Below are 24,450 nucleotides of genomic sequence, written 5' to 3'. Positions count from 1 at the left end.
GTTGGAAGATCAGTGGAGAGTTTAGGGATGGTCTTTTTCCTAATTTGCATAAATTAGGATCTCAAAAGATGAGTCTGAATTTAATGGATAATGAAATAATGACTAAAGGTTTTTATTTAACATGATAAAGACACCACACATGAGAAAAATGTCTGAATAGAGAAGAAGGAGGAGGCGGTGTGAATGAAACATTTGTCTTTTAAGATGGAATCAGTTGGCAATATTTAATGGTGATGAAAGTACTAAAAATATTATTTAGATATTGTCTGGAAGATAAGTTTTTCCAGAACTTAACAGAAGAAATGGCTCAATGTGATTAAATTTGGAAATGAGATTGGGGGGAAGAATAAGTTTTAGAGGACACTATTGCTATTTATTTTATTCTCTTCGCTATTGTGAAAATTTTATTTTTATTATGTATGGTTTTCATAATGATTAAAAAACATTTATACATAAAAAAAAAAAATAAAAAAATAAAAAACATTTATACATAAATGTCTTCACTAAAGCACTGCTTACAATAATCAAAATTAGAAACAATTTTAACAGCTATATAAAATTGAGTGGGTAAGGAAATTATGGTATATCCACATAATGATGTAAAATTCAGGTTGCTAAAACCAGATTTCAGAGAAACTCTCAATGGTTAGGGGAAAAACTCATTACGTGACGTTAACACAAACATGTTAATAAGAGTATTTATGACGGATTACTGCTGCATTGTATGCTTCTTTTTATACTTTTCAATATTTTATCACTTTTTCAAAAGTAACATACTTCTTAAAAAAGTACAAAAAATAAAAAGTACAGAAAAACTTTAAAAGACATCACTGAAAAAAAAAAATGATTTAGCTGTTACTACAAAAAGATAACAGGCCATACAGTGAAAAACGACCTCAACAATTCACCATTTGAGATTTGAAATAATCGGAGTTTTAATCACTTAAGATTTAAGACTCTAGGGTTTGCGTTGATAATCTTAGAGTCTTATAAAGAAAGCAGGTAAGCTAAACCGTGCCAAAGAAACACTGCCAGTGTCTTAACTGGAAAGGGACTGGAGGAAAAACCCTATCTTGTAGCCATGATTTATTTTAGACTTTCCTAAGAGAAGCAGCCTCTCTCAACAATGTAAAGAAATGGTTTCAGATGTGTCCTAATGTTCTACTTAACTTTGGCAAGCAACTCTCCTGGAAGTCGCTCCTAACCATTTTACTTCAAGGAGTTATTTTGGCATTTGATTCTTCAATGTTTGGAGTTCATCGTGAATTTCCATCATCAGAGAAAGTATTTGGCTCAAATAACTGTCAGCTTCTTTCCCTTCGTGAACTCATGACTAAGACCTATTTTTAGTCCTATATGTACACGTTTTGCTTTCTACACTATTGACTACATCTCCGTGTGTGTTATCTGTTCTCTCCTCCCACTGCAGCCCACACATCCCTCCGTGAATGCTGTCTTTTCATGCTAGAAACCATAGAAACTACGAAAAACAATTCAGAGACACCTGGGTGGTTCAGTGGTTGAGCTTTTGGCTCAGGGCGTGACCCCCAGGTCCCAGGATCAAGTCCCACATAGGGTTCCCCGCAGGGAGCCTGCTTCTCCCTCCGCCTGTGTCTCTGCCTCTCTCTGTGTGTCTCATGAATAAATACAATCTCAAAAATTTCAGTAGATAAGACATTAAAAATTATGTACAGCATAGATTTCTGATTGACCAGAGACGTATATGCATAGATACGTTAATATGCATATGTGAATATACATATATACGTATATAATGCACAATAAATTATTCAACTCTTTTTGCTTTTAAAGCATTATAATTAATTAATAGTAATTGATTTACAGGAAAATAACGATTGAGATGAATAAAACACTGTTTCCTGGAAGGAACATGGATAGATATAAGAATAAAATTATTAAGTGAATGGAATTTACTGCAAAATGTCACCCTAAAATAATCCTATCTGGCTTTTAGTTGTCCTTTCATCAAAACAACAGCTCCTTGCTATTGTTCTCACCTCGTCGAGCACGTTTTTCATCCTTCACACAGACTTCATTTAAGGAACCAACTGGATCACAATGGCATGGCTGGCATGGTCTTGGATAGCTTGGAGATACCTAACAAGCATATTAAAAGACTTTTAGTCAAATGTAATTAGAACATCAATATTTTTCAATTTGGCAAACTTGTAAGGACAAAATAAATTTAACAATGCATAGTAATAAATTATATTGAGAAAATATATAGGAAATTATCTTTAATACATATTCACAAATTCTAAAATCCTTTTCTTCTAAATAGATATGCAGATGTAAAGAAGGCCAACAAACTTCTATTTATTTGCTGCCTATATTCAGCAATTACCAGCATTTTGCCATAAAAGCTCCATCATTTTTCATTCTTTTTTGAAGTTTAAAGAAAATTGCAAAGTATTTTAATTCTTACACATTTCAGTATGCATCTTTTACAATCACAGTATCATTATAATGAACAAAAAATACTATTTACTTGATAGTCTCTAATAAACATTCTCCAATAAAATCCTTTTGATTGTTTTTGTGTATTTGTGTGTTTCTTTACTTATAACATCATTCAAAATTAGTGATTTCCCTCAAATTTATTTTTAGGAGGTTTTTTTCACGTTGATCCTGATGTGACTAATTAATTAGAAATTTATATTTGGTGCTGGGAAAAAAAGAATATATTAAGTATGTAAATTATTTTTTCTTTTTTTTTGTATATTTTTTTATTGGAATTTTATTTGCCAACATATAGTATAACACCCAATGCTCATCCTGTCAAGGGCCCCCCTCTGTGCCCCTAAGTATGTAAATTAAACATTTGGCTTCCAGGAGAGGCAGCATCACCTGAGGGCAAACAATGTGGTCTCCACAATTAGGGAAATTAGCGAGTGCACATCTCTGGTGTGGCTGCTGACTGGCCATGTGGCCTCATGGAACTTACTTCCTCCTGATATGAGGATATCAATAACAACTATAGTGATGCTATTAAACTAGAATTAAAAGGAATAACATATAAGGGATCTGATAAAATTCCTCAGATATATTAAAAACAAACAACTAATTTTAATGTTAAAATATTTTAATTAACCAAACCTAGGCTATGACAATATGCTGTGATCACAACAGTTGTTTTCCAGATGCAATAGGATAAGAAGAAAAAAAAACATTTGCTTAGGATATACCTAAATACTGTGCACAGGCTCTCCCTCTGGATATCTCTCTCCCTCTACATATAAATAAATCTATTCATATAAATTACATATATTTCCCCCATAAAATACAGCCATATATATGTATATATGCTTAATTTATAAATGACATCTTGTTTACTAATATAAAAGTGCTATAACTAGAGAGTTATTTACATGTCTGATAGACTATCAATCAACTATATTCACAGATGAGTTTTAAAATCATCGTTTAACATACATTTATTCATTCTCCATTATAAAGGAAGTACTGTGCACAGTACAGATGGGTAATGCCTGGTGTCTGCCTTAAAAAAGCTTACAGAAATAATAGGCTTGAAAGACATTGATTACATAGAATGTGCCAAGTGATAAAATAGACATAGAAACAGAGCATCAGGGCACAAAAGAGGAGGGAGTAATAACATAACACAATGAAATCAAGGTTTCACAGAAGAAGTGACATTTAGGCAGGAGCAGCAGCCTCTGAGCAGATATAGGAGCCGGGTTTGCCCTAGAAACAAACACCAAGACATGAAAACAAAAAAACAAAAAAACAACAAAACAAAACAAAAAAACAAAAACAACCTTCTGTGGACCAAAGACAAAAAATTTCTTCTAAATAAGATCTTGGCTGTAATAAATATGATTTGTGATTCCAACGATGAGCTTGAGTAAATCAAAGCCAACTGATTCATTATCTCTCTTTGCAGTAATTGGGGAAATCTGCCCGACTGCTGACCAGGAATCCTTCTAACATGAGATCCTACAAATATATCAACTTTGCACAGGATTTTTAATTTTGTTAAAATAATTCAGATTCCTAATTAGTCCTCAGAATAAACACTGCATTATATATATATTTATGGATTCAGTAAATAAATCTCAAGTCAGATTTTAGGATGATAATTTTAAAGATATTGTAGAGATGTGATTTAGCTGAAAACTGAGCAAAGAAAATTTTTTTTCTATATCTTTATAAAAACGAAGTGGACTTCTAGGGCTCTTGGCTAGCTCTGTCGGTCAAGCGTCCAACTCTTAATTTCAGCTCAGGTCATGATCTCAGGGTCCTGCATAGGCTCCACGCTCAGCGGGGAGTCTGCTTCTCTCTCTCCCTCTGCTCCTTCCTCTGCTCATGTGCTCCCTCTCTCTCTCAAATAATCTTAAAAAGAAATGAAATGGACTGCTACTCAAATATTAGGCACTTGAGAGATCTGTTTTTTTTACAGTTAGCATAATTATGTTTATAAATATTAAAACACCATAATCTAGGCTCTGAATCACTTAACTGATTTGTAATAAAAACATGAAGCTTCCAGGTTTGATAATGGCAGTGCCTTCTGTGGTCCAATGTACTCTCAGATAGCAATTATTAACTCTGGACAAAATACGAAAGTAAAATATTTAAGGGCTTGGGAAATTAATTAAAAGCAGATAGAACTTGGAAGAATCGTAAGTTTGAAAGAAAAAACTATACTAGCTGAGATCTATGTTCAGAGGTGGGGAGCATCAAATTCTACATGGCAAGACCTTTCAAATGCTTAACTGATCCCTTAATCATACGTCCAATCAGGAGACTCCGAGGAATCCAGTGGAGAGTAACAGCTGGAAAGTTCAACGACATGAGTAGAGTTTTCAGGTCTGCCTATCATAAGTACACAGACACTGGAGTCGTCAACCAAGTCAGCGAGATTAGACAACCACCTTGAGCTGTCTGTTAATCTGCCCTAACATGGCATAAAGCAAGCCTCTAAATAATCTAGTTTAACACTAATAAAACTAATAAAGGAACTTAGGTGTGGGATATAACATCAATATTTGAAAATTTTGATAATATTAAACCATTTTAAATTATTATTTTACGATGATACATAAAATACTGAGAATTAGCAAAAGACATGCAAGATCTCTGTACAGAAAACACTCCCGTGAATAAATAAGGAACATATAAATAAGTGGAGAGACAGAGTATATTCATTGATCACAACTCTCAATATTAGTTCTCTCCACATCTATATTTAGATTCTATACAACAGTCCCAACTAATATTTCTGTCGTTGACAAGGTCATTCTAAAATTTCTATGGGGATATAAAGAAACTATTATGTCCAAAACAATCTTCAAAAGGAAGAATAAAGTTAGTAGACTTATATTTTTGAATTCTAGGCTTATTAAAGCTAAAGTGTGCTAAAGATAGTGTGCTCTTAATGCAAGGATGGACAAATAAATCCATGGGACAGATGGGGGCTCCAGAAATTCACCCACAGGAGTTGCCTTACATGATCAAGACCCATGATTTGCAACAAATGTCTCAAAGCAATTTAAAGGAGAAAAATAAGTACTTAAAAAAAAAGGTTCTGGAACAAGAAGTTAACCATGTAGATCTCAAACATTATTTTACGCCACACTCAAAGGTTTGCTTGAGATGGGTCATAGATCTAAAATCTAAAATCACAATGTTCCTAGAATTAAAAAAAAAATACATTGGCTTGAAGGGAAACTTCACAAGACAATATACAGGAATAGACAATGAGCAGTTAAAATGAAAATTAAATCCAAAACGGGATCTGCTATAAATTTATAATAGAGGATCTGCAGTAACACCAAGCATTGATGGGAATGACTTAGCGATTGCCAAATACCCACTTGCCACACCTGCTGCACCCACTAGAATAGCTAATTTGAAAAGACAAATACAAATATTAGAAATGATATCAAAGAACCAGAACTCACATATTATTTGGTGAACATGTAAAATATTGTCACGAATTTGGCAAACTATTGGCAGTTGCTTATAAAGTCAGACATATAAATATCCCATAAAACAAGTACTCTATCCTTAGATATTTATGCAAGCAAGGTAAATAAAACATGGCCACACAAACACTTACATAAAATATAAGTCTTCCTGTGGTCATGTTTTATTTAATATAAGCAGTGTTTTGTAGGCGCTAACCACAAACTGAAAATGACACAAATATCCAGCAACAAAATGGATTAAAAACTGCAGTATGTTCATGTAAAGGAATAGTACTCAGTAATTTATTTTATTTTATTTATTTTATTTTATTTATTTGAGAGAGAGAGAGAGAAAGAGAGAGAGTGCACAAGCAGAGAGAGCAGCAGAGGGAGAGGGAGAGGGAGAAGCAGACGCCCCGCTGAGCAGGTTGCCCAACACGGGGTTTGATCCCAGGACCCGGGATCCTGACCTGAGCTGAAGGCAGATGCTTGACTGACTGAGCCTCCCAGATGTCCCCTCAGTAATTTTTTTTTTTTATTTTAAAGAACTATGGATGCACACACCATGGATAACTCTTTAAACGTTACACTGAGTGAAAGAAGGAAAAATGCATTTTATGATTTCGTTTTCATGAAATATACTAAGCGACAAAACGAATTTGAGTTTGCCACGGGGTAAGGACTGCCTGGAATGGCACAATGGAACTTTATAGAGAGACAGGAATGTTATACATCATATCCTCAAAGATTTATCCAGTTTCCATTTTGAAACATTCCTGGTCACCTCTTAGAATTTGCAAACTGTTTAGAGAATGTTTCAAAATTATTTTTCCATATCATACATCTCTGTAAGAAAAAGCCAAAAATAACGCTTCATGAAAGAAAAAGCATACTTTACCCCTTTGGGTCTGAAGAAACCATCAATGCATGTCTCACAGTTTATACCAGCAGTGTTTTGGGTGCAATTGATACACACACCCCCTCCAATGTACTTTCCATGTATATTTAAACTCAGATTTCTTCTGGCAACATTTTCATCATAATAGCATTCTTCAGCTTTCCCATGACAATTGCATGCTGCAGTAGGGAAAAAATAAATTCATAAATATTAATTTTAGATTTCAGATATATTTAAAAATCATTTTCCATTATATAATAGATTTCTTTATGAGAAATTATATTATATTAGTATATACACAAATAAAATCAGTACAAGAGTATCTAGTTGAAAAAATTAAAACCCATAAATTAAGCTATATCATATGAAATTGCCAATATTTGGCTGATTTTATCTTACAAAACTGAAATTTCCCTTGGTTCAACCTATAATTTCCCATTATGACAAACAATAAATTATTGAACTACGGCAGTGAATGCTTACTATCCAGGGAATCTGTGGTGGATAATCATCATATATGGGAATCTCAATGTTAGATCCTATGGGTAAAAAAAGGACACTTAGGACATAGTTCCTTTTTTGTGCTTTTGTGATAATAACTAAGACTTGTTTTTTTTTAATTGGCTATGTTTTCTGAGTGGTTTTTATTTACTGCCACTGATTTTAATTCTCAAAATAGCTTTATGAGTTAGGGGCTCAGATTAACCGCTTTTCATCTCTCAGTGACCAAGACGAAGAGAAGTACAGTCATCACAGGAGGTAAGGGAATCAGTCTTGTCAACCCCACTCTGGGGCCAGGTCCTGAGACTCCAGGGCCAATCCCGGCCAGTCCCTCCAGGTTCCGTCCCATCAGAGACAGAAAGCCCATGAGAAGGGCCAAGGCTTTGGCCGGAATGAGAGCGGGTTGCTTAGAGGCTGAGCTCACAGCCTCGGCACCAGTGCTGGACACCCAGCAGCGGGCGGTGGGCGACGTGGGGAACCTCTCAATTTCTCGAAGGCTCAGTTTCTGTAAACACGGAGAGGTCAATAGTACTCATCAGATGGGAACAGCTCAGAGCATTGAGAAAATGCAGGTGGAATCATTAGCATAACACCTGGTGTTCTAACTGGGTTTTCCTCGCCCTCCTCCCTTGATCCTCCTGGTCCCCCTGCCCCCTTACCCACCCCCCCCACTTCAACTCATGGCCCGTGGTGGGAGCTTGGAGCCGTGACAAAGTTGCTCCCCCAGGGAGAGTCAGGTAGGGCTTTGAAGAGATGGGTAGTCTTCTTCCAGGGGGGGCTAGGGAGCAGGGTGCACGGCATGGCGTCTCCGTCCAGAGACGCTGACTTTCCTAGATGTCGTGTGGAGAGGCAGGTGTGCGTGGACAGGGGCTCCGGTGTGGGGGGCGCAGCTGAGGCTCCCCGCAAAGGGAAACACGTGCATGCTGTTCCAAACTCTCTCCAAGTTTTCCTAACAGTAGGCAGCACAGCTCTTCCCCCTCGGCATCTGTTCCCCTAAGGTACACGGGGACCTCTCCCATGGGGGTTCCTCAGCCCCCCAGTAACAGGCAGTTACATGGTTTCCAGGTGTTTCTTGGGCTGACACCGAATGCGCAGTACCACGAGGTGGGCAGATGGTGGGTTCTAATGCCCAACCGCTTCCCATTTGCCACATGAGCGACTCTAGGGAGAACGTTTAAATCTCGGTGTCACTTCTGTGCCTCCCTCGTTGGGGGGGCATTGTGAGAATGCAAAGTATGTGAGGCCATGAGACCAGTCGGCTGCGTGCACGGTAGCCACGCGCTTGGTGGGGCTGCGCTACGGCCACTCCAGGCGCACCTGCCCCAAGGTTCTCCAGGCACCTGCTCCACCTTGAAGACGCTCCCTCTCAGGATGGCAGGTCCCTCTCGCTCCGGGACACCTGCCCAACCTGTGGCCACAGACTCACCACCATGGGGAGCATAAGCCTGGCTCGGGAGCACCAGGGGCTTGGTGGGTGAATGAACGATGAGCGTTGAGACACTGAAAAGAGTCCTTCCGTGGCTTTGAGTGGCTTTCCTTGATGAATGAAGCGTGATGACCTCTTGATAGGATTGTAAGTCTTTTCTTGAGAAACATGTGCATTCCTCTTGCCTCATTTTTAACCAGTTTATGGAATTCTTTCTTTCTGTTATGGAAGATACCTTGATATAGTGAGAATATTATCTCCTGGTCACCTTTGTAGCCAATGCCCTCCCCAAACGGCTGACTTTGGTTGAGAATAGAGTATTCTCGCTATGCTGATGGAAAGTCTTCAAACTTTATCCCAGGGACCCTGCAGTCATAAATTTAAGTCACGGGGCCTTACAAATAGTTTTATATCTTTAGGACAATAGACAGGAATTCTTTAAAATCCTGTTGTAAAAATATATTGTGAGAAACAGGCGAGATTTCTGCTTCCAGGGTCAAGTAGAGGGAAATAGAGAGGAATGCCAATTAATTCTCATGTTCTGCAGGTTTAGTATTAGAACCACGAGCTACTGTGGGTAAAACACCACTGCCTGGGCAGATCCGCTTTCGCACTGCATGCAGCGAGGGCCCTCGGCCTATAGCTCCTGCTGCTGGGTAAAGGCCCCCCCTCCCTCTAGCCTCAGAGGACACAGGCAGTCCCTACACACAAGCAGAGGTTTTCACTCCACCATCGGCAGTTTGCTATTTCATGGAATGTCCCACACATGGGATGGCAACAGTCTTTAGTACAAGCTTAGCAAGGGAAGAAATATTCTTTGCTTTTTAAGAGTTATATCCTGCCTCAAGTAAGTCAGATTGATGAAAATCCAAATTAAACTCAAATGAATTAGTAGGTAATTGTTCATTTTCTAGAAGGATATTTGTCATGTTACAGAAGGAGTAACATATTAAGGTGACTGGAACACAATTCAACTTGGAAAAGAACATTTTCAGGTAAGCTTTTAGGAATGCATACATTGCCAAAAGCATGATATTTATGCAAGGTTTTATGGTTTAAACTCCTATCTTTCATTTGTAGGTAAAAAAGAAAACATTTTTTTTTCAATTTGGAAATAAACCCTCCCATCTGCCTCACGAGAAAAGATCATTGATTCAGAATTCCATTATTTAAAAAATGTACGTAATAACAACAGCAACCTCCTTTGGTGTTGCTTTGTCCAGCCCCCTCGCTCACAAATCTGATCTAGCCTTTTGGTTTCCTTGTGTAAACACAAATACACACGTGAAGAGTGGCAAAGGATATTGCAGATCCAGTAACGATAACCGAGTGATAGAAAGCAGAGGCAATAGGAAGCACGCCTGCCCTCGAATGCTACTCTCCCTTGTGAGCAGATCTTCCACCAAGGGAAGAGAAAGATAATCAAACATTAAAGAAGTGTGAGAACGTAAGTAGCATTTCACTTAAAGTCACTCTTAGGAACGAATGTCTACTCTCACTGGGAGAAGCTGTGCAGAACCTGAGGGAGGAGAGGGATGCGGGGACGTGAAGAAAACCAAAGATGGGCCTCTGGATGCTCCTTCTCCCACAGTGGATGTTGGTAGCCCCTTCTGCAGCTATCACTCGGTGACAATGGGTGAATTCTAACAAAATATCCTCACAACCAGGCAGACACAAATCAAAAGGCAGAAGAAGGGGGCGCCTGGGTGGCTCACGGGGTTAAGTATCCGACTCTTGGTTTCAGCTCAGGTCATGAGGTCAGGCCCTGCATCAGGCTCCACACTCAGCACAGAGTCTGCTTAGGATTCCCTCTCTCTCCCCCTCTCCCTGCTCCTTTCCTTTCTCTAAAATAAATAAGTAGATCTTTTCTTGAAAAAAAAAAAGGCAAAAGAGGTGAGTACAGAAAATGGAGAGACTCATGACATTGATAGTATATTCAGATTCTTAAATTCAAAAGAAAATATTTTGTGATTGGGAGATTTTATGATGAAAGTTTGCTATGATTCAATAGGTTTAAGGGCCTACTATGTCTGACATATGATACATAATCAAATCTTTTTAAATAAAGATTTAAAAAGCCTGCTTTTTAAAGCCTGCTTTGGGGGCCATCTATACCGATGGGACTGAAAAAATGTAGCTAGGACTCTCTAAAACAGTGGTATTTGAATTCAACTGATTAGGGCTTCACGGCTAGTTTGAATTTACAGCTCAGCACAAGGCTTTGTATTTAGGTCTTGTGTTGGCCTGAGCAGATCTCCAGAAACATAGGTTTCTCTAGCATCCTTGTCACCATGTTGGGCCAGTTGACAGTAGAGAGCTACAAAGTCATCTGCTACACTTATTGGGTAGTTCCTTCTGAAAAAAAAATGGACATATGGGTTGTCTTCAACAGTGATAATATCCAAGTATTAAGAAGTGTTGGTTGACACATTTTTGCACAGCCAATTGTTTTACTATTTCTCATTACTGGCTTTTTTCTTGGTTGTAACTGTCCCATAATTCCTACAGCATAGATGCTAATGATTATCACTGGTGTCATCTCTTTTTATTTTTAAGATTTGTTTTAAATTTATTCATGAGAGACAGAGAGAGAGAGAGAGAGAGAGAGAGAGGCAGACACGCAGGCAGTGAGAGAAACAGGCTCCATGCAGGGAGCCTGACGTGGGCCTCGATCCCAGGTCTCCAGGATCACACCCTGGGCCGAAGGCAGGCGCTCAACCACTGAGCCACCCAGGGATCCCCACTGGTGTCATTTTTAATATTAGTATCTTATACCATGATTAATGAGAAACCATATTTTAAAATATTTATTATTACTATTAAAATATTCTTTTTCTACAAATTTGATTTCTTGCCTTCTCTGCTACCTTTTACTCTCATACTCTTCCCAGCTACAATGACCAAATACCTCCCTTTAATAACTAATGAATCAGAGTATTTTTGTTTTGATTTTTAGGTAACAATACTGCTCTAACTAGAAAGGTATAATCTCTCCTCTCTGTTTTTTTTTTTTTTTTTAATTCATTTGCTAGATGATTGAGATACAAAAGCTGTTTACTGGGGGGATGGGGGAGCTACAAAGGGCAGAGGAATCTGGAGCTATACTGGTTTCAGAACCATTTTACAAACATATAAATGTATTTAGCACATTAGTCTCTCTACAGTGCAGGTTTTGCTGTGTATTTGCATTTCTAGTAGAGTGTGTGTGCGCACATAGTGGACGCTTAAACAACATGGCCTAGAACTGCACGGGTCTACTTACACACAGACTTTTTTCAATAAACATATTGGAGAGTTTTTTGGAGAATTTTGACAATTTAAACAACTTCCGGGTGAGCCACGCAGCCGAGGAATACCAAAGACATTAAGAAAAAGTTAGATATTATAAGACTACGGTCTATTGTACATTATATTTACATATATATAATACATGTTAATTGTGCTATTGGTAAGGCTTCTGATCAATAGTAGACTACGAGTAATTAAGTTTCTGGAGAATCAGAAGTTGCACACAGAGTTCTGACTGTGTGTGGGGGGGTCGGCATCCCCAATCCGCACACCATTCGAGGTCAGCCGTGTGCATTTATATAATGCTACAAGCCTGAGATGTACTCTGATGACAGTAAGTGTACTTCTGTGAAAAGTACGATATTGGTGTGTTTTTATCTGTTTCTCATAATGTCCACACAGTGGTAAAGTCTAGGTGTTTAGTAATATTTTCAAAGAATAATAATAAAAAACCTGAGTAAAACAGCAGGGGTCCAAGAGCCTAGCAGCTATTGCCTTGGATAAAATATACAAACTGGAACCTGCATGTACCTAAAATTACCACATGTTTACATTACCTGCGTCCCAGAAAGGAAGAACCACACGTGTTGCTGAATTCTAAGGAACATACCTTCACATTCTGTTTTAGTCAGAAAAGTCCCAGCTCGCCAAGGTTTCTGATGGAATCCTGGACAGCACTGATCACAGCTATCACCACAGGTATTATGCTCACACTCACAGCGGGATTTCTAGTAAAAAGTTGGGGGCAAAGTAGAATTTTAGTATTTTTGGAACCCAGAAGATAAAAGGAAGAGAAAAGAAAACTTTGAGACCATGTACCAAAATGGGATACTCCTGTCAATCCGGAAAGGAAGTACCAGCCTTGGGAGTGAGTATATTTGATCAGCACAAGCTGTAAGGAGCTCCAGACTACGGGACACCCGGGGGGCTCAGCATCGAGCTATCTGCCTTCGGCCCAGGGAGTGACCCTGGGGTCCTGGGATCGAGTTCCGCATCGGGCTCCCTGCATGGGGCCTGCTTCTCCCTCTGCCTGGGTCTCTGCCTCTCTCTGTGTCTCTCATAAATAAATGAAAATTAAAAGAAAAAAAGGAGGTACAGACTGGTTCTGGAATCACTGGACTCAGGTCTGGAAGAGAACATAGGCCCAGCTGAGAACAATCTTGAAGACTGAACTCTGCTCTCTGGTTCTTTTTTTTTTTAATTTTTTTTTTAAAATTTTTTTTTTTTAATTTAATTTTTAATTTTTCTCTCTGGTTCTTGAGATCTGCAGGTTTTCTGGTTTGGATGTGTCCACGTTAAGGCAAAGTACTGTTAAGATTTAGGGGTGTGGGAAGACAAAAATAGATTTGTAGACACCGAAGGCCAGAAGAAGAACAGGAATCTAATGTCCCAGGACTGACTCTCCTGTCTGGGTGAGCTCCAAGTGGAGTCCAATTTCACGGTGTGGAACTGGCCCTACAAGGCTGCCCCGGGGGCCCTCACAGCACAGGCACGCTGCCCATCAGTTCCCATGACAGACGACACCCACACCCTGCAGCACCACAGCCTTGAAAATATGCCAGGAAAATATGCCAGGGCTGCTGAACCTTCTGTAGGAAGTAACATTATGATGCATTCATCAGAAAACCAGCTTTGAGAGAAATACCATTTGTACTGCAGTTTTAGAAGAAAAAACATCTACACGTAAGTCACTATGCTCACTGATCTTGCTACTCAATGTTTCCTCCATATAATATACAACAGATGACTTCGTATTTCACCAGTTTGTTACTGAGAAAAATAGATATTCATTCATCCCCTTTTTAGGTTATGCTTATTTAATACATTGGCATTAATGAAAAATTCAAGCCAAAAGCATTCTAGCATTTTCTGAGCTGGCGGTTTCGTCAGTCTCTAGAATGCTTTCTTCGGTCCCACTCTGCGTGGCCCCTGCCCTATCTCGGCGTCCTGTTCCACGGCCACTCATCTATCCCTCCACGGACAGTTTTCATTTGTTTGCATTAATTTTTTTGATGAAAACTTTTAAAAGAAATGGTCAGGTTGACTGATGGCAGGCATTCTCTGAAGCTAAATCATACAGCTGGCTGTCATCGCTAGAGAGGTTTCAAAATAGATAGACCAGTTTCGGAGCCTTTTTGGAAAAAAAAAAAAAAACTAATCTGTTTTCTGATACTGTGATGGCTGACTTCAAAGTCTATCATCCTAACTGCCAGCTCTATTTCACCCTGGCACGGCTTCCTGTGACACCATCTAAGCGGGGACCTGACACCCATTCACAGCATCCCTATCGGTAAAGCGGCTCATGAGGCATTTGGCAGTTCAGAGTTTCATTTTGCTAAGCATCCTATAAATATACATACATTTGTCACTGGATCAAGTGGACAAGCCCTGGCATGACCATAGCAGATGCACATCCCTCCGACTGAAATATCCTTGACCGAGTAGTAATACTGCAAAAAGCAATCCAGAGAGAAATCCTGTTAAGATGACTGCAAGGTGTACGTAACAAAAGGAAACGTTCGCTTAAAAATGGTACTTTCTGCTTTTATCCTTAGTTTGAAGCACGAGGGAACAATTGAGGTCTCAAGGAAGCTATCAAGTAGCTCCCTGCACTGTGATCATTGCCCAGAGAGAGAATGTGGGGTTTTGAGAAATTTCCTTCCCACGGACATACGAAGTCTATGCTGGAGTATTTATTATCGAGAGCAAGTTGGTACAGCGGGGTGGGGGCGGTAGGGGAAATTAATTCTTCATAAAAGTTGTTTTGTATAGTTTTGTAAAAGACAACTTCCTTTATTGCCATTATAGGAAGCTCAGTGCTCATAAATCATATGCGGACTGTCTGACTTGATGGATCTGAAGAAGCTCAACATATTTAGAGGAAATCATGCTCATAACAAAGCATTTCTTAACCATTTCAAGAGGAAATAAAAAATAATGAACTGCAAGACTGATTTAACTTAATGTAAGGCTGAAACTACTACATACGTGGAACACTTGTTATTTTTTCATTATGCTAAAATGTCCATGTGATTACTTTCCTATTTGTAATTAATACAGGGCTATGTTTTTAATTATTTTAATATACCCAGCTATTTTTAAAGATAACTTGTGATTATAGTACTGGACTATTTAAAATGTTTAATTAATATGTATATAACATTTTGTAATTGTGAGAGTACATTATCTTATAGAATCCAAATAACCATCTCAGTGGTAGATCGTTCTATTATTGCAGTTATTCACATTAAAAAAAAAAAAACAGCAAGAGTAAGTAGGTGAATACAAATTTGCGTTCCCTAACTACAAATTCCCCTTCTCTATTTACTTCTTTTTCTGTTTTTGTTGTTTACATAGAGTACCTTTTACAATATGTTTTGTTACTTATCTTACTTGATATACCCAGACCTTGAACATGAAAAGAAACTTGCTAGAAGTTTACGTGATGTAAAAGTTTGCTTTTCACTAACTTCATCACTTAATAATATAGATATGAATAGGGATATTTGTTCAGAAAGCTGATGCAGTGCTTTTGTAGGTGCTTTTAAAACTAGGAAATTTGTTTTAAATATAAACTCATAATGCTTCACTTTTGAGTCATGAAGAGGAGCTGAAATTCAATATCCTATTTTTATATATTTAAATTTATATGTAATGCTTACCGAACTTGAGTACTTTCTAAAGGCTTATTTATATGTTGCATTTTACTCCACTATTTTAAAGGCTCATGTACAATGAAGTTACAAATAATAGATGTGTATCCCAACCCCCCTACTCTGCCTCCTGCAAAAGATGATAAAAGAAACATATTTATTTACATTGATTTTTTTTCTCCATTATACTGTCGGAAAAGATTAAATTACACTTCAAAATTACTCAGCCTTCCTCAGAGTGTATTTTTAAGTCATGCCAAAGTCATAATTAAAAGTGATTTTTTAAACAAGTAACAAATCTAAACACTGCAGTAAAATAATGATTACTTCTGCATAAGATAACTTACAATATGCTGAAATGTAATGCAAGGTAAATTTATTTCAGGTTTGGAAAATGCAGGGCACTAAAACATCCAACATGTGTTGTATGAGGATAATCAAACTTTAAATGTTATTTTGGGGATGATGGAGTGCTTAGGTGCGGGTAAGTTAGGTAGTGAGAAGAAAATACATTCAAGGGGTATTCATGAACTGTGACAAGTGCTGCCCTTTGATATTCAGCCTTCTGGTTCAGTCATTCGTAACTGGTGGCAGTAGTCAGGCCTTTTAGAGCTAAGTGCATCATTCTGGAACGAAGTGCTGTGTCTCACAATCCCACTTTCTCTCTACAATCCTATTTCCACCTTCACCTCTAGTCATAGAGTAGATAATCTATTAGCATGGATTTGCTTTATGGATTTATAGCTGAATTGGCAACAGTGTCTTGGTTGGGTAGCAGCCTATAAGGAGTGTGACATAAACCAATGACCCTGGTGAGTAATAAGTAGGAGGATAGGCAATTATCACTCATAGAAACCTGGACTGATCACATATATCATAATCCAAAAATTCTAGTTTAACACTGGAAAACAGTCCTTCTGTTAGCTCCTGTTTTCAAAAATCTATTAAAAAGGATGCCATCACCCTTTTCCCCCATGATATTCTATTTATAAAGGACAATAAAACAGCATATACAGTTTTCCCCCACAGTAGCACTTTTTCAAACTATGCCTTGTGATTCATTAAATGAAACATACATTTATTTGAGTGGAAAAAATGGTCCACAGAACAGGAACCCTTACATCACCTAAATACTTGCTAGAATTATTGTTTTTCAACTCTGCCCTAGACCTACTGAGTCAGAATGTGCTTTTCCCCAATATCGCCAGCTAATTTTATTCACATTAAAGTGTAAGATATATTATACTGTGTATGTGTATGTGTGTACTGATTTATGATAGAAAATATATTTCTTAGTGTGGATGGTGGCCAAAAATGTTCCAAAGCCACTCCATTTCCTGTGGTAACTCCCCAGTGCCAATTATGATAGTAGTACAGCTCACTGAAAGTGACAAAAAATAATTCAGTCGCCAAAAGTAAGATTATGAATGAGGCATTATAATCTTGGTTTTACAAATGAGGAAATTAAAGTTTAGAAATGCTAAAAAAGTTTGATCAATGTTCCCCAATAAATGGCAGAGCTTGGCTTGGACAACAGATTCCAGGTTTTGTTGAATTTTAGTCTGGTAACAATCTCTCCTACAAATCACCAAAAGATATCTTTAAAGGTGATTTAACAATAAATTATTTAACAATTACGAGTATCATTTACAGACTGCAGCATGACTCAGCATGACTTACCCTTCTTGTGACAATAGGATCAATTTCCCTTGGGTCTTTGTGAGCAAACATCATCAAGTCAGCATTCAAGGTACGGATTCTTTGAAATCTCAGGCGAATATAGCGAGCAGAGGTAAATTCTAGCAGTTCAGGAGAAGGATCATCTGCACTTGGTCTCCCGTTGATCAAAGAGATGTGAATCTACACAATATGGGAAATAATTTAACAATAAAGGTTACCAAAAATAAAGTATCTGGCTTTTTCTAAGTTTTCTTGAGAAAATAGTTAAGCTTCACTTCTCTCAATTAGGCAGATACAGGTTCATATTTACTCACTGGAAGATAGTGAAGTAATTGAGGAAGTTTACAGACCTTTTGATATATATATATGTATATATATATACATATTCATTTATTTATATTTTAGGCATTCTCTATATATCGCCATTCCCCATATTCTTTTGTTCCAAGGCATTGCACCTACTTGATTTTGCTAGGATCTTCATAAAATCTTAAGTCAATCATTCTTTTTCTGAAAATTGTTATGCCCTAAAGTTATTTAAGAATCTGGTATATGGTGGGGAACCAGAAAACTTGGTCTAAAGAAGTTACAAATTTCAGATAATACAGGTACTTAAAGTACTCCTAAGATTGAAAGTCTCTAATTATACAGCCTTAAAATATATATAAAGCAAAAATTGACATTTCAAGAAAACTAGACAAATCTACAATCACAGTGAGAGATTTCAATAGGTTGTTTTTTTGTAATTTGGTTTTCAGAAATTGATAGATCAAGAAGACAAAAACCTACCAAAGATTTAACATAATTCTATGAAAAACACAGTCTATGAAAATACATTGAAACCTGGATGGAATGGTGATTTTTTTTAAGGAAATTAATTTAGCATAATTAATACCAGAAGAAATAAAATCAAATCATGTAAAAAATAGAGAAATTAGCAAGAACTACCCTCTAAAGGTGCACAAAGCCACCATCCTCTCACAGAGACTCAAGGGAGCAGAGAATTTGAATGAGGGAAAACTGATAAAACCAAAAGTAGGGATCCCTGGGTGGCGCAGCGGTTTGGCGCCTGCCTTTGGCCCAGGGCGCGATCCTGGAGACCCGGGATCGAATCCCACATCAGGCTCCCGGTGCATGGAGCCTGCTTCTCCCTCTGCCTGTGTCTCTGCCTCTCTCTCTCTCTCTGTGACTATCATAAATAAATAAATAAATAAATAAATAAACCAAAAGTATTCCCATTACAGCTAAAAAAAGTATTTCCCTAATACTTGAAGGGCTCCTATAAATCAATAAGAAAAAAAAAGACCAACAATTAACACCAAAACACAAAAAATATAAAGGGACTATTTGAAGAAAAGGAAATATTAGGGGCCATTAAGCTTTTGATAAGACAGTGGACCTCACTCATAATAGCAGGACTGCTCATTTAAAATACAGTAATAAACTTTTTCCTGTTTTCATGCTGTCAACACCCCAAAATACTTCTAATACTCCCTGATGTCAAAACTAAGGAGATATAGGCATTCTCACAGGTGTGAGTATAAAATGGTGCAAACCACCAGGAAGGTGAATTCAGCAGTAACTATCAACATTAAAAATGCCTAGAATTTCAACCTAGAAATTCCATTTCTGGGGAAGATCCTACATTTCTATCATATATATATATATATATATATATATATATATATATATATATATGATATATGTACATTCCTATGGGAAATATCCTACATATATATCACATATATATAATATATGTATATTCCTATGGCATTTTTTGGTAATAGCAAAAGATTGGAATCAGTCTAATATCCATCAATAATGTGTGACTGGTTAAGTAAGTTAGACATCTCTACAGTGAATTATGTGCATGATAAAAAGGAGTGAGGAAATTCTCAATACACTCAAAGGAAGGGGAAGAAATCCAGTACTTTTACTTTTCCTTTACTTGATAGAGGCAGTATTCCCTATGTGATAAATTAAGCCAAAATTATTAAAAACTTGAAACTGGTAGGTTTTAGATGGAAAACACACACATGGAGACAGACAGGCAGACAGACACACAGTCAGACACACACGCGAACACTCACAGGAGGCTAAAGAGACAGGGATGCAAGGAGAGAAGAATGTGTGCTGGGCTGAGGACCGTCCCAGGACACGTCAATGCGTACATACGCCGAGAAACTGTCACTTGAGGTCACCCACAGGAATTCTCATCCACTCTTGCAAGATGGTAAATCATGTGTGTTAATTATGTTTCTTGACAGGGGAGGCAATGATATGTGTTTCCATTCCTAACATCCTGCATTTAGATAATCCCTGAGAGAGATTTTACAAACTGACTGCCAATAAACTACTGAATCACTAGAAAAATAAATATAGCAAACTCTGAGATGAGGAACTAATTCTGATGCCACAAAGAATAAACTCGAAATGGTTCAGGATAAAAATACAAAATGTCCCAGTTAATTGAGTCTACCTTGGATATTTCGTAGAGAATGAATTCACTTAACACATTTGAGGATGTCAAATCTACAACACGGAATCTCAATTGCCTGAAACACCTTCCCTTTAATGTAGGAGAATCTAGAAGACTTAAGCAGGTCTTGTCTATTCTACAGTTCTGGTTCCTCACAGGTGAGCCAGAAATACGTTCAAGATTAAGTTGTCTCTGTGGCTTAAGAAGGTATCAATTAAACGTAAAGAATGAGCAAATAGATGCATGAAGCGATTAAAATTAGTTCCCCTTAGAGATTCTGGTGTCCAAGGAATCACCAGTGCCCTCGAGTTCATGCTTAGATGTGGGTCTCACCAGGCTCTCCCTTCATTGCTTCCAAAAGTGCTATTTGAAAGAAAGGAGGGTATCACCACGCGTCCAGGATGAAGGTTTCTGAAAATTACGAAGGTTTATTTGGTGTAAATGCTCCGGGAACCACATCTGGACTGTACACAGCATCAGTAAGCTCCTCACTTACACACGCAGGAACATTAAACAAAATGGCGCACACGCCCTCCTTTAGGTTAACAAACCCCATGATGGCGACAGAAAGGATTCGGCAAGAGGACGCTCCTCCTCACTGCTTTGGTATTTTTGTCAGGCCACTCTGCCAAGACGTCTTGTGAGGAGGCCCGTCCCAAGCTGCTTCTAGGATGTAACTGCAGCAGCTGTTTGGCCAGGTTGTGTGGAGCCTCCTTCCATCAGTTCCACCCTCCTTCAAAAGCCCTCCTTAAGGCCGCGCAAAGGCCATCGTTTCCTGACCGGGAGCAAATGTTGTATTTTCTCCCCTTGACTTGGGCGCGTCCGCACCTGCCCTGCAGATGCTCCAAGCATCGGTTGCGGGGCACTCTCTACAACTGCCTTTGAAAATCTAAGCCCGTTCACGTCATTCTTTTCCTCAGAACCTCCCAATGCCTTTCTATCTCACGACCAATAAAAGCCAACGTTTTTACCACAAACTACAAAATCCTCACTTACCTCAGTGCCACTTTCGCCCTGCGACACTGTCACGGGGAGCATTCGTCCGACAGCTCTTTTCCTATTCTTTCCCCGTCACCTTCTCCGGCCAGACGGGATTTGACCTCAGGGACTCTGCACTCGGGGGTCCCTTGCCTGGGATGTTCTCTCAGGAGATTCTCACTTTCTCATCTCTTTCCAGCCTTGCTCTCAGGAGGTCCTGCTGGGGAGTCCTGGGGTGACCATCTAACCACAGTGCAAGCTTTATTCTGGCGTTTACTATTCCTTCGACCTGCCTCGGGGTTCTCCACGCTTCTATGCTTCTAACATACCACGAGCACACTGGCCTACTTGGGATAATGAGATTTCTCTCCACTCTTTGGATCCTAAGTCCCCAAAATTCAGGAATTTTTTAATCTGTTTTGTTAACAGATATAATCCCCAGCATAAAGGACGGGATGTAGCAAAAATTAAGTGCTACGTAAAAATTTCTGAATAAATGAGACTTATGTCAATCCTAAATATTTAGCAAATTCAACTAGTTTTCTACCTAAAAATTAATTTCATAAAATAATCAATCAGATTTTTCCTCGTGTTAGTAGGTAAGTAAATCTGAGTATGCTATTTCCACAAATTGAAATTAAAGCCAGTAATCCTTTGGATCATGTTCTACCCAACTTTTGAGTTAAGTTGATTTAGAGAAAAATTAGGCAATTAACAGCTTTGATCCATGATTTCCTTATACCTAAATCTACTACATTTTTTTTAAATATTAGTTTAACATTAGTTAACTTTATTCTCTATTACACCAAAGTTTAATTTCGACAGGTCATTCTCAGCTGGGAAGACCACATCCGTGTGATTTTGTGATTTCCAAGTCATAAGACAATGTATTTAAACTAGGATCTACTCGACTTAATTCTCTTAGAGCAAGATGGATCTTACCCACCGGTTACTTCCTTCTTTGTGAAAATCATGTCTGGCTATATCAGTGCCCAGCCTATAAATATGATGTACTATAATTCAGAAAGCAGTAGATGAGAAACAATAAACTATATTAAAATTATAAATTCCTTAAACAGCATCAAGGGGCAATAACAATAAGAATTAAAAATTACACAGCACCTTGTTTCTAGAAGAAAAAAGTTTTTAAATGTTTTTTTTTAATTTTTTAATTTAAAAAAATTTTAAAGTTAAAAAAAATTTTTTAAGATTTTATTTATTTGAAAGATAAAAAGAGAGAGCATGAGCAGAAGGAGGGGGAAAGAGAGAGAGACAGGGAGAAGCAGACTCTCCACTGAGCAAGGATCCTAAAGTGGGACTCGATCCCAGGACCATGACTTGAGCTGAAGGCAGACCTTTAACTGACAGCCACCCAGGTGCCCCTAGAAGAACATCTCTTCCTAAGATGCATAATCATCTTTATGGATTGCTTAGTTTTATTATATGAAACCAAGTAGTTATTAAAAATAACCTTCCTTATATATATTTTTTTTAATTTCAGGTTTTTATTTAGATTCTAGTTAGTCAACATATGGTAAAACTGGTTTCAGGTGTAGAATTTCATGATTCATCGCTTACACATAACCTTCCTTACCTTGTCAAAAAAGTTTCACTGCAAGTTTTTAAAGCCTTTTCAAGTCAACACATTATTTTTAAAGTCTTAAAAATACGAAAATATGATAATTAAGCCCTGGTAATAAAAATACACTGAGTAATAATGTGACATAATATATCATTTATAATACAAGTTGATAAAATATTTAAACATTTCAGACTAGAGATTTTCCTATCAAGAATCTTTAGGGCCTTGATGAGGAAATGGGGCATTATGAAATCAATGTTTTTCCAGTCCATTTTTTCTAGTTGTATCAGACACAGTTTATTGAAGTCCTCTTTCCAATTTCCTTTACCCCTTATTTTGTTATTTGCTCCAACTGAGAGCTGGAACTTTTATGATTATTTTTATTAACGTAAACACCGCTCATTTGTGCATCCAGAAAATGAAGTCCTTTGACGGCTTCTAACACATGCTTACAAAGCTTTATCTCTGGTCCGCCCCTTTGCGCTTCAAGATTTCTCATTCATTCACTTAGTCATTTATTTAAAAATACTGGCTACTTACTATATTCCAAATCACTTCCCCTCTTGTGCTGTGGTCTTTCTCATTTCTGGCCTCCTTTTTCAAACTTCTTTTCTGTCTCCCCATTGCTCTCTGTTTGCACAGATGTAACTTTATACACCTTACAGGTCTCAGTTGAGATGCCAATTCTTTCCTTCCATGAACACCTCCATGTCCTGCCTAGGAGCTCCTGCTGTGATTTCTCCGAGCTCCCATGACTCTCCCCTATTATCCTTTTTTTCTTGTTTGTGTCTGTTACTAGACTGTAAGCTAAATGAGGATGCGAACTTGGGATGCCTGGGGGGCTCAGTGGTTGAGCATTTGCCTTCGGCTAAGGGGGTGATCCAGGGGTCCCAGGATCGAGTCCCACATCGGGCTCCCTACAGGGAGCCTGCTTCTCCCTCTGCCTGTGTCTCTGCCTCTCTCTCTCTGGGTCTCTCATGAATAAATAAATAAAATATTTTTAAAAAATGAGAATGGGAACTTTTTCTTATTTCCAATATAGTCTCGGTGCTGAACATAGTAGTATACAGCAGATTCTCGATAATTACTTATCGAATGAATAAATCAGTATCAGAGCCCCAATATTAGAGTCTGTGAAAGAACATCCAGTGAGTTAACTCTTTCCTCAAACATTCACAAATTGTGTATTGTGTATGTAATTTAAAATTTGATTTTGAAATAAAACAAAAAAAATAAAGAATAAAATTTGATTTTGTATCCATTTTACGTATATTTTTAAATCCATTTACTGGATACCCATCCAGAACTACAGTGTGAATTTTGCTTACCATAATTGAATAAATCTCACAAGAGTAGCAATAGTTCAGGTACCTAAAAAGATATATGAGTATCTCTGTAGCCCTAATATTTGGATAAATCAACAAAAAATTATTTAAGATACTAGTCAAAGCCATTGCTAAGGAGACAAAAAATAGAGTATACTTTGTGTACATCCCTTCAGATGCCTCAATATTTTTTTTTAAGATTTTATTTCTTTATCCATGAGAGACACAGAGAGACGCAGAGGGAGAAGCAGGCTCCCTGCAGGACTTGATCCCAGGACCCCGGGGTCATGCCCTGAGCCCAAGGCAGATGCTCAACCACTGAGCCTCTCAGGTGTCCCAGTACTTCAATATTCTTACTTAGCAGAACTACAAAGACTTTTTCCATGCATAGTACAATGTACTGCCTTGGAAGCTTGGAAGGTCCTTAATAAGTACCCACTACGATTAGAAGTTTACAGGTTTTACAAACCTAAGCAAAACAACAACTCTTCCATGGTTGATGACCACTGAGCCATTTGAAAAATAGTATTCTAATATATAAAATGTCAAGGACTGTGTGTGACTTTAACTTCCATAACTAACCTATTTCAACACAGGAAAATGTCAGCTTAATGAACCGTTTAACCCATATGACTACTATCATTGACTACTCTACCCTTGACTTAGTCATAACAGGTCTTTCACTTTCC

The 24,450-nt window shown here is 37.9% G+C and overlaps 1 protein-coding gene across 3 annotated transcripts in view; it reads right to left on the bottom strand.

The window, feature by feature from the left end:
* LAMA2 (laminin subunit alpha 2) overlaps positions 1 to 24,450 on the bottom strand; it is a 580,308-nt gene that overhangs the window by 335,937 nt on the left and 219,921 nt on the right. For all 3 annotated transcript variants that reach the window (XM_041737419.1, XM_041737425.1, XM_041737408.1), the window contains exons 5-9: positions 17,398 to 17,577; positions 14,425 to 14,514; positions 12,675 to 12,792; positions 6,850 to 7,028; positions 2,019 to 2,118 (exon numbers count right to left, since the gene is read on the bottom strand). In XM_041737419.1, the coding sequence (XP_041593353.1) occupies positions 2,019 to 2,118; positions 6,850 to 7,028; positions 12,675 to 12,792; positions 14,425 to 14,514; positions 17,398 to 17,577 (667 nt within the window). The remainder of the gene's footprint in view (positions 1 to 2,018; positions 2,119 to 6,849; positions 7,029 to 12,674; positions 12,793 to 14,424; positions 14,515 to 17,397; positions 17,578 to 24,450) is intronic.

The sequence above is a fragment of the Vulpes lagopus genome, chromosome 2 (genome assembly GCF_018345385.1).
Source record: "Vulpes lagopus strain Blue_001 chromosome 2, ASM1834538v1, whole genome shotgun sequence".
In the NCBI taxonomy this organism is placed as follows: Eukaryota; Metazoa; Chordata; class Mammalia; order Carnivora; family Canidae; genus Vulpes; species Vulpes lagopus.
The sequence above is the reverse complement of the archived record's forward strand: the minus strand, read 5'-3'. Positions and strand labels throughout refer to the sequence as shown.